Source organism: Manacus candei, unplaced genomic scaffold (genome assembly GCF_025592945.1).
Source record: "Manacus candei isolate 608988 ecotype Guabito, Panama unplaced genomic scaffold, ASM2559294v1 h1tg000023l, whole genome shotgun sequence".
Classification (NCBI taxonomy): Eukaryota; Metazoa; Chordata; class Aves; order Passeriformes; family Pipridae; genus Manacus; species Manacus candei.
In genome coordinates, this window is record NW_026138071.1 from 19,407,852 (window position 1) to 19,425,017 (window position 17,166).

At 36.9% G+C, this 17,166-nt stretch overlaps 1 protein-coding gene across 3 annotated transcripts in view; it reads right to left on the minus strand.

The window, feature by feature from the left end:
• AOX1 (aldehyde oxidase 1) overlaps positions 1-17,166 on the minus strand; it is a 41,138-nt gene that overhangs the window by 9,303 nt on the left and 14,669 nt on the right. For all 3 annotated transcript variants that reach the window (XM_051787055.1, XM_051787054.1, XM_051787056.1), the window contains exons 15-29: positions 16,447-16,609; positions 15,464-15,556; positions 13,318-13,487; positions 11,902-12,028; positions 11,487-11,609; positions 10,194-10,290; positions 9,132-9,256; positions 7,654-7,787; positions 6,451-6,538; positions 4,824-4,910; positions 3,129-3,320; positions 2,598-2,825; positions 1,429-1,524; positions 611-739; positions 29-103 (exon numbers count right to left, since the gene is read on the minus strand). In XM_051787055.1, coding sequence (XP_051643015.1) covers positions 29-103; positions 611-739; positions 1,429-1,524; positions 2,598-2,825; positions 3,129-3,320; positions 4,824-4,910; positions 6,451-6,538; positions 7,654-7,787; positions 9,132-9,256; positions 10,194-10,290; positions 11,487-11,609; positions 11,902-12,028; positions 13,318-13,487; positions 15,464-15,556; positions 16,447-16,609 — 1,927 coding nt within the window. The remainder of the gene's footprint in view (positions 1-28; positions 104-610; positions 740-1,428; positions 1,525-2,597; positions 2,826-3,128; positions 3,321-4,823; positions 4,911-6,450; positions 6,539-7,653; positions 7,788-9,131; positions 9,257-10,193; positions 10,291-11,486; positions 11,610-11,901; positions 12,029-13,317; positions 13,488-15,463; positions 15,557-16,446; positions 16,610-17,166) is intronic.

Here is a 17,166-nt window from a genome sequence, read left to right on the forward strand (position 1 = left end):
CACGTTCAGTAGGATTCACATGTCTTACCCAATCATTCCAGGTCCCTTTTGGGTTCTCGTTGATGATCGGCTGCAGGCGTTTCAGAAGAGTCTGGCAAGCATCCTGGTTGAGAGTTCAGGAGAATATAACACAAAATTAACACAGATACATTTGGTACTGTTCAAGATATGTTTTAGTTACTACTTCATTAGTATGTGCTTTACTGTCATCTTAGTTTGAAAAAGTATGGTAGAAGGTGTCATTTTAACTGCATAAACATAAAACACAAAGGGTGAAGTTACAAGGGCTGGAATCTGCATAAATCAATCAGTAGACTTCAAACAGGAACAGGGTACAAGATTTGCATGTATAAGTTAGTTTAGTTAAGTTTTTCAGATGAAACAAGGATTTTGTCAAGTATAAGTCTTTTTGGGAAAGCGCAGATTGTATTCTGAAAACTCATAAGCACCATTACTGAGAAACTGTCAAGTCATGTTTCCTCTTGGCCATCTCCAGCAGTATTTTGGTAATCACAAACTTATTTCTATGGGATCACTAGTGACCAAAGTTTGGCAAGCATTAAATACCTCGAGGCATAGGGTGTTTTTTAAACTAAATAATATTCTTTACCTTCACAGCCATGCCATTGACATCTGTCCCTGCAGATCCTACCGAGGGACACGCATTGGGAACAGTTGTTGTGCTTGTTTCACAGAAGTGAATACATGACATGGGGATGTTCAATTCCCGACTAGCAACCTGTTTCAGGAAGAACAACATAGTCTTCTCTGTTTTAAAACTAATCTAAATACTCCAACAATTCCCCAGTACTTGCTAGAAGACAGTGATATCATGAAAGATAAAGTCGCACAAGTTCTCTTCCAGTCTCCAGCTGAAATCATTCTGTCCAACTCGTCAGTACAAAGAAGCAGAAAAGAAGGGCAATGTTTTAGCTCTGTTCAAACACTGGATTGAGACTGAAGTCCAGCATTCGTTATTGCTTTTGCTGCTTACACCTGTATTACTTACGGCAATTATGCAAGCCCGGATCCCAAGCTTTCCTTGACTTAATAAATATCTTTACAAGTTTGTCTCCCAATTATCCATTAGCACATATTATCACCTTGACCGTATACTAATCTGAATACTGACTGCCTTTTTCAGCATGGGTTTTATGAGATCAGCCCCCAAAATCTTATTTCTAATAAGCCTCTTCACATGCTATTAGAAGAATAAAAAACAATCAGTCTGGATTTCTTTTCTTATTGTCTCTATGACTCTTAACAAAGGTACTTTTGCTTTCTAATTATCAATGCAAAGAATCAGTGGTTCTACTGATAAAGAAATTGTCCTACCGGTACACTAACTAACCAAAAAGAAAACTTTTACACTATTTATCTGCATGACACACAAAGCATGAGGTAATATTTGTTTGAATCATTTGTTACCTGGATCATTTTTGTATGAATACCCTGCCCCATTTCAATTCCACCATGTGTCAGAAGCACAGACCCATCAGTATAAATATGAACCAGTGCAGCAGCCTAAAAAAGAAAAACAAAATCAAGATCAGATTAGTGATCATGTTCTATATGATGAATTGATGAATAAAAAAAAAGACAAAGTTTTTAAAATGTATTTCAGTTTATCTGTTTAATGCTTTCGAATAGATGGCAAAATTTGGAATGCTAGTTGCTGCTCTTCCTCTACAATGAGCTTCAAAAGAAAAAGATACAAATCCTTGGAGGTCTGTTTTTTCTGTTGCTAGGTCCTGAAATAAACCTACACCTGGCAACAGTATCTCAATCATTTCAAAATAGGCTGAAGGACCTCCCTCACTAATGGCTGTACATGCAAATTGCTGCAAGTCCCCTTTTCTCTCTCACTGGTGTTTGAGAGCCTTTGACACAGGTTTTTCAACTGCATAGGTTGGGCAGGCTGTCAGCATTAGACACAACAATAAGATTCTGAATGAGATTTTCCTCCTGGACTCAGCCAGAAGTAGCATTGTAGACTACAAAGATCCTGTGACTTTAATCTTGAACAGACACAGCCAGTTTGATATGACATAAGCCAGTCAGATAATTTGCAATTGATAGAATGTTGTCTGTTTCAAAAGAACTGGACCCTCACCTTAAAAAAAAATACAAAGACCAAAAATACAAATGTCCTTTTTTTTCCTTTAACTTAATCTTTGATGACATCAAAGGGTTAAGTCTTTAAAAACAGCATCCCATAGTACACTCACAGTCAGAAAGAGTAAGCTCAGAGCTATTTCTACAGTGGATAATTGATTCAATGAACATTTTGCCATCAGTCTTCAAAAACGTTTCGTAGAAGTGTTCAACTCATCTATTCCAACGCTGTATCACAACAGATGGCACTGGCCTCTAAGCAGGCAGGGTTCAAGCTGCCCAAGTCCTGAAAATCAATCACCTTTGATCCCAGCTTGAAGAGAGCTAAAATCTAGTGTAGCCTCTTCAGGGAACAGTCATTAGGAGGATGATTGTTTTCCAGAAGTTGAAAGATAACACATTTGTTCTATATCCTAAGACAAAGTAACTGTAATCTTCTATGGATAAAATGTTTAGCTCACTTATTCTTCAAGGAAATTCACCTGAGTAAGGTGACGTGCGCCCATTCCAAATGGATATTTCATTGGTACAATGGCAATCCCTCTTTTCTTCCAGTAATTTTGTTTGTTAAATTCACTGACAGCTATTTTCCTACTGTAGTATGCAGATTTCTCCATACATTCATTCCAACACCGTATTAAGTTCTGTGGATCAAGCTTCTGTTTGAAGTGTGTCTGCTCGTTCTTCTTATACATATTTATTTCCCTAATCTGAAAAAATGAAATCAACAGCTATCACACAATCCTGTTAGAAGCAAACTGACCATTTGGGGGGACTAGGAGACATCAAGAATATCACTGTATGCTTTTTGAACAATTACCAGTTTGGTTCAGTTTCTAAGAGCATATTATTCACTCAACAACCAGACATTGATTTAAAAACATATGAATTTTAGCACAAATTATCTGTAACTTAGAAAAGACTTGTTCAAACACTTAAGCTAATTTAAAGGGGTTTAACTTTCCAACCACATAGACTTCATTTCAGAAGAGAAGATGCCTTCATTTCGTCACCTTTTCTGGTGGTAAACCAGTTTTATCTGCAACTTCTGTTATCCAAGTTTCTGTCACCAGTCCTGACTGGGGAAAGCCAAACCCTCGGAATGCTGTGTTTGATGGCAAGTTTGTTTTGCAGACGTAAGCCCAGCATCTCAAGTTGGGAATCTTGTATACATTGTCCATTCTTAATAAGGCTACTTCTGCTACCTGAGGTAGGGGACAAACAGGTCTAGTTTAATGTCAGAACAGTGCTTCTTTCAAACTCACATTTAAATCTTCCTCATCTCATGTAAAGACCTTACTTGAGACAATTAATTTTAAAATTGGATTTCTGGCATTCAATGGCAGTAAGAGTACTCATGCACACATACAGAATTTATTCTTACATTTCTCATGCAGCAGATTAGTTTTCAGTTCTTTCTTTGATACTCACAGAACACAACTGATGTTATTAGTAGCTGAGTGCCATCAGTAGTTCGATATCAAAAGCCACACAAAGTTAAAAATAGGTAGATTAGATTTAAAGCCATAGTGGCTATGAAAGGAACTGATGAAAGCATTCTGAATTATCACATCCTATGGAAATTCACACTTAAGCTTTAGTTCCACCAGAAGGCATGCGTACTACAGTCTACAGTTTCTCCTGGTTCTTAAAATTTTCTTGTAGAGATTTTACTTTACAAACACAAAACCACATCAAGAGGAAAAATCTCATATTAGAAACCTCAAACTAGGCTCTAGGAGTCACTATCAAAATAACAAATAAGCTAAAAAAATAGTTTGATGCCTCATGAAGAGATCACTGACTCTTGTCAATGGTAAGTAGAACGGCAAATTTAATCCTTTATTCCAACTGTTTCCACTGAGCTTTAAACAATAAACTTTAAAACATTTCTGCATAGAAACAACTGAAAATAATTTTGCTGCAATAACTGTGCATATGAATAATGCCATATAACTTTTCACTGAGGAAATATAAGTTGAAATGTCATTTGCAGAATATAAAAAAAAAGGGTTTTTTTTATAATGATCACAGCTTTTATGGACTTCAGAGAAGGTATGTGTATGAATATACATATCTGATCAGTCTTTAGAGAGTTATTGATAAATCACAGTGAAGACGACATTGTTATAGTACAACTCTTAGCTAAACAAATGTTTCTTCTCAGAAATGTCTGTTCTAATCTTGGTGCAATCATAGAGTGTTAAAACATTATTAACTGTTACTGAACAATAACCAAGTTAAGCATAGATTACTGTTATTCAACTCCCATGCTGTAAAACCAGGTTATTATGATGAGCATCAAGCATCTTGGCTCACTCTGGGGCTGGGTCCCATAAAATAAGGTTGTTATCCTATGTGTTATGCCAGCTACAGCTGGGTTGGGTGGAAAGGTTACTCATTGGGTTACCCCTGCTAGGTCCCACCAGCTTCATTGTATCCTTGTAGAACTTCATCTAAAGATGGTTCTGACATGATCTGCATTAATGTACATGCTCCTCATCATTGTGGCTACCAAAATCTGCCTGTAGAAACCCAATACAGTAAGGAAAGATTAAACTACTTGGTGTAGATTCTTCCAATAACCCAGAGTCCCTACATCAAAAGTCTATATGATTGATAATACATATGCAAGGGAATTTGGCCTTCGTAATTTTCCAGCTAATGAATCCTCCATATTGTAAGATTTGTCAGTGTAGAATCCTTACCAAAACAGATTCTTCAGGAGTACATCCTCCATTAAGGTAATATTTGGCATCCACAGCTCTGATCCTACCATCGTTCATGAAGCCAACCTAGAAGGATCAACAGTAACCTATTTAGATTTCGGCATTCGTTTCTTAAGTGCTTGTATATTTTGAAAATGAATACAACTCATGCAGCTAGAATCAGACTGCACTATTAATTTCTGGACAGCTTTCACTGAAACTATAAAAAGGCAAGAGAGAAAGAAAGTATGTTCCTAAGACATTGGCTTTCCCACCTGGCATCTGTGATCTGCAGAGGTACAGCATATAATAAGCTTCATCAGCCCACTGGAAAAGGAAGAAGCAGGGATGCCCAATGGCTCCTTGTGTATTGCTTGAGATAGCTGGTGAGTGTGTCACCTAGGAATGTTCACTGTAGATACAGTCAAATCCCACTCTAATTGGTAAGAATAGTGTCTGGCAGATGGAGTATGACATCTGTTTTTATTAACAAAGAAATGTTATCTTTATTTCACATCCCTCTTTTCACCTGTTGCCACTAATAGCTCCTGAATTCTCAACACAAGCTATGGCTCATTTTCAACTTCAGGGAAGGATCTTATAAAACCTCTTTTACTTTACCTATGTAGTGTGTCACACAATTTGGTAAAGTACTTATAAAGAACTTGTTCAGCATAACTTGTTTAGCATTAGCAGCTAAATTTTCTGAAGCCTTAGGCTGCAAGCTGTGAATTTTTACCTAGATATGTTGAACTTTTACGTAGTTAAATAAGAGAAGGCCTCAGAGCCAGTTAAAGCTGAAAGATAAGGAAGCTATAATCTCTAGCAGGGGCTGCAACCTTAGATATAAGAAAAGTGGCCTAGTTAGAGAAAATGAAAGAACTCAATAAAGATTGCAAAGACTCCAGACTCTCGATATTAGTTCTGGTCTGAACTGTCACACTAGGGGTGGGGAATTTAGATTGTAAGGGTATAATTGTCCAGGAATTTTGTTCTTTAGGGTCCCTCTTTGGAGGCACTGAGCTCGAGCTGTAGTGCTATTAACAGAGGTACTTTTACAGAGGAATCTATCTTTCAGTTTATCAATTTAGCAGAAACTTGGACTCAAAACCTGTTATGATGGCTGGCATGTGTAATTTCCATGACAAGTAGAGATGGAAAAGAAGGCAGAAATTATCCTAATAAATAATTATGACTGATGACAGAGCATGAGCAGGGAAGAGATTAATTTCCTCCATAGGATGAGTTTTCCTGCATGACACTTCTTCTGTGAAAAATTAGCTTTTTCTTTATGTGAATCTAACCATATGGACAGTTTAAAATAAACCACTGCAGAAGGAGTCTGAGTTAGGTTAGCTTGCTGCTCCCAGAAAGACAGAAAGAGCTATAAAAGGAAAAAAACATGGAACTAGGAAAAAAACCAAAACAAAACCCTGAAGAGACAGAAGAAGCAGCAGAGAAAGGGCTGTACAGCAACTTTATCTCTTGATTCCCTGGCTAGCAGTTTTGTTTTAAAATTGAATTCGTTATACTAATTTTCAATAATAGAACCATAACCAGTAACACTGAAATCCTTATTCACAGAGTATAGGTGGGTATTTTTTCACTTAGTTCTTGTGGCACTCACTTTATATTTAGCAATAAAAGGATGTCGGCTACCAGTGATTAACATATCATCCCCTCGGCTCAGAATAAGACGGACTGCCCTGCTGGTTCTAAATCAAAAAAAAAGAAAAGTCACATTTCAGTTAAAATAAGGGATGTTATTAATAAGATGGCTATGGTTATTCATCATGTATCCAGATCTAGCCATGCATATAAACATGCATTTAGATTAAATTTAACTTTAATAAGCTGAAGTACATGGTTAAAGCTATGTACAGAGTTCATATTTTTCACATTTACAATCATGTCAGAATTTTCATTTCAACTCTTGAAAGCCAATAAGATAACTCAGTGCAAACTACTCTTGAAGAAATTATTTCAGTGTTAAGTGTTAGTCACCTCTTAGCTATTCAGAGTCATACTGAAACAGAGCCTTGGAACAAAACCAAAACATGAATGATAATAAAAATATGAAAATTAGTCTAGAAGTGCATATACAATTTAAACTAGATACTTTAGAAAAAACGGACATAATCAAAAGCTGTTTTTCTAACAATGACAAATGAAGCAACATAAATTTATTGAGCTAACCACTCAGATTACAAGATCATCTTGGCTGACAGGGTGTAGTCTGATGTGCATTCTGCAGCAAATCAGCTATGTTTATATAAGAGTTACTATGCCCTGACAGCTAATTGACAACGTCGTCCCTCCAAATATGGAAGGTGGGGGATGGAGCTTTATGTGTTAATGTTCTTAGATTGATTCAAGTAGTATTAGAAAAAACTTAATACCTCATATATTGAAGCTAATTTTGACTGAAAGATGTTGAGGACTGAACTAGAAATACTTCTTAAAAGCAATTCCATTCATGAACTCTTCCTTCTGCATCTTGCTGTGTCAGTGACATTCTGGATGGTTAATGTCATGTTTTAATGTATGCACAAAGCCCCAGTAAAGAACTGGTCCTTTTGAATATGTCTAGCTTATCCTAATACCAACTTCTTCAAGCCCACTAATTCAGTTGAGGCTAGAGCTGCTTAACATAAGTAGTCTAACAAAACAAAACAAAGAAATGCACTGAACAGTCTTACAAAACATGAAGTCAGGACTGTATGACTTTTTGACAAGCACCTTTGGGAAAGGAGAAAGTATTTTGGCCAAAATGCAAAACTTGTTCACCCCATTTTCATTTCATATCCAAATATGCACGTACTGCACTTACTTGTTTGCTGCCACTGCAGCAACTGATGCCAGTAAGCCAGTTCTCACAAGTTTCCCACCAAATGCTCCACCAACTCGTTTAACATGGCACATGATCCTGTTGGCTGGAACACCTAAACTTGCAGCTACCATCTCCTGTAAAACCAGTTTTAATATTTTATGCCAACTCGAACCAAGGTTCTGAAATGGAAATCTTTTCTAGAAAAAGGTTCCATAGATGTTTCTATTTTTTATCAGATGAGCATAATTTTTCCTTTACCCTAGATTAGAAAACAAAGAAAGAATAACAATGCTCAGCGGTGTTCACATTTAAAATCTTTACCGTGAAGACTGTGAAAGGGCCATGGACAGAAGCGAAGAATAATACTCTTGGATTTCATTAAACAAACAGTAAGAAGTGTCAGGGATAATAAAAATTTATTAGTATACAGTTTTTATTATTTTTATTACTAAGATAAATTTTATTTTTATTTAAAATAAAACTATTTGGTTTTTAAAAATCTCAAGTCTTGCTAGTGTTAAGGATGTTCTTGTTTCAAATAATTTTCTTGAACACAAAGTTCTTCATGGTACTTATTGGCAATATAATAACAATGGAAATGATAAAAGGAGCTGAAGTGGGCTTTGAACACAAAATGCCAGTGTTGAGTCTGAAATACCATCAGTTCCATGCACTACAGTTGTTGTTATGTAGACACCTCTCCTGTGAGGAAAGACTAAGAGACTTGGAGTTGTTCAGCCAGGAACAGATGGCTTCAGGGAAACACTACTGTGGCCTTTCAATATATATAGGGAGTTTACAAGAAACAGAAAAAGACACTTTGTACCAATCCTTGCATTGACAGGACAAGGGACCACGGTTTTAAAAGAGGGCAGGTTTACACTGGATATGAGAAAAATTTTTTACAATGAGGGTAGTGAGGCTCTGGAACAGGTTGCCCACAGTTGTGGATACCCCATTACTGGCAGTGTTCAAGGTCAGGTTGGATGGGGCTTTGAAAAACTATTCAGTGAAAGATAACCCTGTCCATGGCAGCGGGTTTGGATTAAATGATCTTTAAAGGTTTCTTTAAACCCAAACCAATCTATGATTATGCTCCATGCAGCAGTCTCACCTACAGCAATTAGAGTTGATCAAACCTTCAGCACGTTCTGACTCTGCAGGGAACTGATTGCTCCTCACCCCACTGGAAAGTTAATGGGAATGGAGGAACCTGAGCACTCCACAGTTTTTCATGCCTACAATAGTGGGGCACAACGTACTTTGTTCAAAGGGAAATAAGAGACTTATCCTGAAAGTGTAGTGCTCAGTGTTTATCAGAATACAGCAGTATTACAAAGCAGCTGTTATTGGACAATCCAAATGTACAATTTCACATTTCTCCAGCTTCTAAACGGTTAACAAAGATTTGTAAACGGAATTTAAAAAGCTCTGTTGTCACAAGACTAACTACTCTCTCTGAGAATGCTCTGTATTACCTGAATAATTGCTGGATGCTGTGTTGACACATACATATCCATTTCTTTATCCTCTCCTTTTGGAACAGCCAGCACACTCTGAGTCTCCATGTAAAAGTGTTTCTGTCCCCCAATGCAAATCTCCCCTGATCAAAAGAGAAAACCATGAGTGTTACTGAGGGAATAGGACAGAAGAAATGAACCAGAGAAGAACTAACAGCTCATCATCATGTAAATTATGGTAATTAGTGTCAAATCCTCTGACACTTCTTGTGTGAAGGAGCATTATCTAAAATAAAAACACAAATTAAATTCCTTGTAGGATTAAATTGGTCTTGTTCCACTAGCACCAACAGAACTGGATTAAGAGCAGAATAATATTGCTTACAAGTGGTCACAACAACAAACAAAACATAGATAAATTAAACAGAACGTGGACATACTGGACCAGGTAAAGAAGAAAGCCCCCAAGATGATCATGGGGCTGAACCACAGGATGTAGAAGGAGAGACCAAGAGAACTGGATTTATTCATCCATAAGAAGAGAAGAGTTAAGAAGGTATCTTATTGCTGTCTACAACTGCCTAATGGGAGGTGTAGACAAGAGCAAGCCAGACTGTTCTCAGAGATGCACAGTGGAAGGATAAGAGGCAATAAACACAAGAAATTCCAGCCAGACACAAGAAAAAAAAAATCAGCATGAGAGTGGTGAAACAGTGGTGGAACAAATGCCTACAGAGGTTGTGTTAACTCAATCTTTGGAGGTATTCCAAACCTGACTGAACACGGCCCTTAATAACCTGCTCTAACCAGACCTGGTTTAAGCAGGAGGTTGGACTAGATGACCCCCTTCTAACTTAACAATTCTGTGACTTTTTTCAAGGACAGAGGATGCAAAAACTTGAATGTAGCAGCAGGACAACAAGACCACTAGGTTTAATCACACTGTCTTCTAAGTGATTGAGAGCTTTCTCAGGCCTAGTGACTATATGGAAAAAAGGTAGGACTGGGACTCAAAGAGCAGACAGACAACACAAATACTGACAATCAAAAACTTCTCAGCAAGTGTATTCTGCAGTTTACCTTCAATTATATCATCAACGGTTTCAAACGCCTGATCAACATTTCCTTCCTCTAACTTTCTTTTTGGCTCAAAGAATGAGTTGTGCTTTATAGCTTCCTGCAATGGAGAAAAGGAGAAATATGGTTTTTTAAGTATTTCTAGGGTTCTCAACTTACTGCAGCATTTTAGTCTCAGGACAAACATCATTCTCTTCAGAGATTTGAGCTACTAGCCAACAAAGTTAATGAGCAACTGTATTTCATCACTTTGATGATGTTGATGATGTCATTGTTGATGAGTTTGTGTATTCAGTTCCAGCAATTCTTTCCTGGTGTGTCTCATGTAACTGGTGACAGCAGTTTCTGAAGGAAATGCATTCAGTTTATTCAGCCTGCTCTTCCCTGTCATATATGTAGCTAGTGACCAAGACAGCACAGAATAAGAACACAATTGCATCATCCAAAGATACCATTAAGAGAGGAAGAAATCACAAGGAATAAGTAAAAGTGGAATCTATTCATAAAGTACAATTTGTTTTATTTGAAGTAAGACTTCATTGGAGTTTCACTTCTAATGAAATATTAATAAAATTTGCCAGTCTTTGAAAAGAGACTACTTCTATTTTTTTCTATCAGAAGACTGTTCCATTACACCACACACACATTATGGAAACAAGCTGTAAAATGACTACCAGAACTAATGCTGGTTCCCTGCAAATGTGTCTTTCGTTCCTTACCTCTAGTCATCTTTTTAATCCAGCATAAATCCATTTCCCCTATGACTGCCACGTTACATTTCTAAAATGTTCTACATTCCTAACATCTTTCCCTTCACATTTCCCCAATAATTTCTATGTCTCCAGCCTAGCTTGTAAGCTAGACAACAGATTAAACTGCTACAGATAATCGGGAGCTAACTGACAATACACATATGTTGGCTGACCAGCTGGTAGCTACCAAAAAAATTTGAAACAATCAGCATATTCATTGTCTTTTCCTCACTGGGAACAGTGAAAGAGTTTTTGTTTTTGTTTTTTGTTTTTTGTTTTTTTGCATTCTAATGCGTATTATTGTGAAACTTGTGGAACCTTAATACTTTTGAGACTGTTGCCTGTCTATCATAGTGGTCAAAATTAGACAAAAGGCTGAGAATTTATTTATAGGGAGACACTCAGACTGGTTAATTGGATGTTCTTATTCACCTTGTTTCCTTAAAAAAATACACTTAAAAATAACTGAAGAATGTGAACTGCTGCTTCTGTTAATTAAACAGATCAAACAATAAAAAAGCAAGAGAACAGAAATTATTAGTACCTCAATTGTTAAAATTACTGGTTCCAGCATTTCATACTCTATCTTCACTTTTGCAGCTGCTTGTTTGGCATGAACATCTGAGTCTGCAACCACTGCACAGACAATCTGACCCACACAAATCACCTGTAAAATACACATCATGTAATAGAACAGTAAGTTCAAACAATTCCCATATGTGCTGCTGATATTCTTCTTTCATGTGACCACTATTTATGTTTCCTTTTTAGAAGTTTTCTTTGATTTAGGACTTCTGTATTTTTAGATCATCCATGCAGCTAACCAGCTATTAAAAATACCAGTATAACTTGAGAATCAAGGAAAATACAGTATTCAGAGATGGATAACAAGAGGATAAAAGGCTGAAGAAAAACAGTTAAAATGAAGAACATCAGTTACAAAAAGATTGTAGTTATACCTTGTTTCTTGCAAATATAGTCTCTGGTTCATCAGAATAGTAAAACTCATTTGCAGCTGGTACATCATGAGCTGTTATGATATCAAACACACCTGGTCCTTTCAGAGCCTCTGAGGTATCTATAGATCTGATTGGGAAGAGAGAAGTGTAATTCTTCAGTTTCACAAACTCTTGCACAGAGGAAGGAACACAAGACACAGGAGTATTTCTTGTACTACTGGGATCTGCTCATAAGTTCAGACATATCTTTTCTTTCTGTCTCTGGCATGTGAAGAAGTGCAGGTAAAAGATAACTTAAAATTCTATGAACCTGCTTCACTTCTAGGAAATACTTCAGATGCAACAGGGAAATCATTAGCCCATTGGACTGACTGAAGTGCATTGATTTAGGAAAAATCACTGACAATTGTGATGCTACAATTGCAACTTTCTAAGATCTCACAGCCTTCATGGATATCAAAAGATACAAATAAGCATCTACAAATTGAGGACTTGTGAAGAGAGTTATAAAATAAATAGCAAGATCAGTATAAATGCAGAATGAATGGGAATGCATGGGTGTAGAAGGATCAGAAAGAACAGCATAAGGTCTACAAGAATGGCATGTTTTAGTAGCACCTACTTTAGCAGGTCATCAGATCCCAGCAAAAATACAGGCACCTTCTCTGGAAACCCAGATCAGAAAACAAAGGAGACTAAATAAATCCTACTAACTCACAGAGATGGAGGTGATGTCAGCTCCTTGATGATACCAGAAAGAGCACATCCAAACCCAGCATACTATCCCTAGCCTAAGAATAAGCCAGGAAATATGACAAGGACTCTGTAGCTAACAGCCCCAGTCCTCTCAGTTGTGATAATTAATCCTTACTAGACAACCTGAATATATGTTTTGGTGCCTGAACATTGAACAAATTGCTAGAATAGGTGTATCTTGGCAGCCTAAAAACATAAGTGAAAATAGTTTTCTTACAAAATAAAATCTTCTTCCCCGTCTTCCTCTACTTTAAGGGTCATATGAGCTTTGCTGCCTTGCTGCTGTAATGTTGCAACACTATTGCCTACATTTTGAACAATTTTCTTCTTTCATGATAGAGCTGAGATTTCGAAGCCATGTTGGCAGAACTGAATTTCGGTGTCTGTTTGCACTGCACAGCTCAGCACTTCGTGGAGGTAGCTAGGCTGCCTCTGGCTCGTGAATCAGAAAGAGTTCAACCTTACCAGTGCAGTAAAATGGGCTGAGACACTTAAATCCAAACAGAACCTTCCACTAGTGTAACAATATTGCTTCCAGGATGCAAGGCAGTGTGGCTATCAGGCCTGCTGTTCCGTACACACATAACTCATAGTCTGCTCTAAAAATCTCAGACAGCAATTCATAATAACACTTCCTTCAGATACACAGGGAACACTTACACAATCTTGGCATGAGCTCTGGAACTAGTGACAACAGCCAGGAAAAGCTCCCCATCCACAGGAGGAAGGTCATCAACGTAAACTGCTTCACCAGTGGTGTGCTTGATCCCGGACTGGTGCATAATGGGCCGTCCTACAGGATCCTGGGGAGACTGACTGGGCTCTACATCCTGTACAGTCAAAAAGACATCCCCCCACCCCCAAACAATTAAACAAGGAATAGTCGTGTTATTCTTACAGTAATCAGAAAATCAGATGAGCAAACACCTGTTCATATTAGCACCTTCTGGTTCAACATTGGAAACAGATGTGGCTGCAGGACCTGACTGCTGCTCCTGGGCATTTCTCCAGTTTCATCCATTTCTTCTCTTAAGGAGCCTTTTGAGAGCACTGCACAGGTTTGTCAACTTGGATTTTTTTTTTCCTTAATTATTTATATCAAAGTGATAAACCCAGCACTTTTACAGTTTCCTCTCTTACCGAATGGTGTCATGAAGCTTCAAGAATTTTCTCAGCTATTCTCACAAGATTCTGCTCTGAATTTTTTCAGTGTCTGGTAGTGTATTTTGAGCTATTTGCAGCAATTTCTAGAATTTTTCTTCCTCACTGAAAGATTGTAACTGATCAATGTAAATCAGTGAGAAAATGTTATTTAAATATTTTCTTCCCACTTTTATTTCCTTGTACCTGTGTATGAATTTAGTGCCTTATTAATCTTATTTTGCTAAGTTTTTCTTGAAAGTTAATTCAGTGTTGCCAGTTAATTGTGCCACATCAACTAATTTTTGTCAACTTCCAGAACACTTTTCCCATTTTTTAGTCAGTATTCGCCCCAACTTTTTCCTTTTCTGTATCTAGAATGACTTAATTGCTTACAACTTTATATGTTTTTTCTTCTAAAGCTTCCAGCACACAAGTGTTCTGGCTACACATTTCTATCTCCTGCACTTTCTGGCACACTGTCTGCTATCAGCTCAAGGCCAAGAACAAACACTTTTCTCCTGACTGCCCAAAGTTCCTCAAACGGATGTCTCAGCTAAAGCACCTCAACTTTTCCACAACAGAATGACCAGGTATTTAGATCTCAGCATGTGCATTCTTTTTTTCCTCTTAATTTTAAAAGCTTAATAATGTTCAGTTAAAAGAGTCCAGACAAAAGACAGGACCTTGCAAAAGCTAGATATAAATTTTAAAGTGGAAAAAACCAGATTTCATGGGTTTATAAATTTTGTTAGTGCCAATTGATTGAATAAAAAAAAAATTTCAATTTCTATTGTTTCAGCACTTTGTTACAGCTGGGGAATAAATTGTTAAAAGCCATAAAGAACTAGTTCCTTTATCTTGGCCTCTTTTATGGTCTGTAGTGTCTTTTTTTTTTTAGTAATGACTCTGAAGGAAGCTGCAGATAACAACTGGAACAAACTTAAAGTATTTAAAGCTATTCTAGGGAATATCCAAAAACAAACAAACAAACAAATAAATGTGTAACTAGATTTAATTTGAATTTTTCTTTAGGTTTTCAAAAACTGGAAATTTTTTTTTGCCTATTGAGGGTACTAAAATATCAAAAATCCTTGTGGGCATTTTCACCATGATCTAGTTGAAAGGGTGAGCTCGGAAAATACAATTTGTGTTCTTTGCTGCTCTCTAGTGCTGATTTAGGATACTCGTGTTAATTTGACCAGACAGCCATCACATTTCATCTTAATTCCTAAATCTACAGTAAGACCCAAGAGCCCCCCTTGAGATCATAAAAAAAGTATATCTTGAGAGAATAATACTATAGTGATACTATAGTACATATATACAATACTTGGGCTTTTCAGTCTTTTTTGGTTTTTCCTAATTTCTTTCTAATTGGTTTGCACACTGCAATATACAGATTTAAGCAGTCTGACAATGGAGTTTGCTCAGCATATTTGTCTTTGGAGAACTGTTTAGAAGAAGTGAGTATACCCATATGAGTCTATTTTTACAAACATGGATTTTCCAGTTGAGATACAGTTAAAATCAAGCACTAAAAGCCTGTTCCCTCCAATCCCTTGGAAAATCTGTACCTAAGCTTCACACCAAGGGTCATGCTTGAACCTTGACTTTTTACCAAGTCTTGTAAGGCACAAAACAAGGTTAGAATGAAATCACTTGCCTGGTATATTTGGATACTGTGGGGCATTCTGGTTTCGAAATCTTCTAGGACACTCCTATATTCCATGGGTATGCCAGGGAAGTGGCAAGGATCCTGAAAAGGAAGTAAATTAGTACTAAAACTCACATCTTGTATATTCCAAATAAAAAAGCTAACAACCAAAATCACCCAAGTCTCTATATAGGAAATTCCTTCCAGGCTCAAACTAGAAAGGCTCTAAAGTACCAATTCTAAAACAACGTAGAGTTTTTAGATTTCACTAAATAGTGTTTAAAAATATATCGGATTCAATAAATATGCTTGTTTAAGGTAAGTAACATAAAGCAGGGATAGACAGAAGAGCTTTTTTCTGGGGTCTAACCAAACTGGCAGAGAATCACTCCAGATTACACTCTTGGTAATAGTCAATTACCTGGTAATGGCAATTTAGAGAAAACAGCTCAAGGCAACACTGCCTTGAAGAAAAGAAGAAAAATGTAAAAGGGATATTTTTCCTCTTAAGAACAGATTTAAGACAAAAGCAAGTAAATTACACCCAGAATGTACTGGGAAATGAAATTTTAGTGTCCTCATCTCCCAGTCAACAACTCACATGAGAAGGAGAATTGGTTTAACACCTACAGTGGTTTTCCAAAGCCTGTATTTCTATACCATCTATTTCTGTTTTGAACTACAGACAGATGGAGTAAAATCTCTTGCATATTTTCTTTGGGCCTGGGAGCTCAATACTGATATATTGTTGCATTAACATTGCTCAAATGTCTTTTAAAGCCTCATGTCCGAGGTAAAGCGATCTGAGTGCCTAAAAGTTAAAAAGGTATCTCTCCATCAGTCTCTTTAAGAGTAAAACACTTACCTTATTCTGTACATCTGAACCCCAAAGACAATATTTAGCACACTGCACAAATTGCAAGCACCAACAGAAGAAAAAAACCCACCCTTTTATTTGCTTGCTCAAAAGCAGACATGGAGAACTAATTTACCATTGCCTTTAATGACTGTGATATTTCCAGGAAAAATCTGTAGAAAAAACTGACTATCAAAGTTTTCTTATAGTCTATTTTTTCACCACTGGCTGAGCCTGGAAGAGCAATTTCTTTAAGGACTAGTCTGCAGGCTTCATCCAACATTTGTTCATTCCAGTGTCTGTTAGGAAGAATAATAGATACAATCAGACCAGGACTAAAAAAAAATAAAATACAAATTGCAGTCATATATTTGTACCATGGACTACAGGCATAATCCTGCTCACAATGAAGCCAAAATATTGATTCTAACAATGCCTGCAATTTTGAAAAACAGTGTAGATCAACACTGCTCACAGAACTGAGCCCCCTTAAGTCAATAGAATTAAGTGTTATCCCAGCATTTTTTAAATAAACCAATAAATAATTAAACAAACCCTATTACAGCTTTAAAGCTGCATTAACAGTCTTGCAGAGTATTACCGTTCTGCAGATACTATCCTACATTTGAAGGGAAGAAGATAACAATATTGATGCAAACTGTAGATACTTTCAAGGTATACGATTAGTTGTTACATTTCCTGAAAAAGGTCTTCTTGAAGGATCTCAGCACTGTTAATTCTGCATAGTTACACAACCCTAGATGTGAAAATATTAGTCTGTTAGGCTAAATTTAATTATGTAAAGCATCAAAAGAATAATGAGCACTTCATCTAGTGAAACAGTTGCATATTAAAT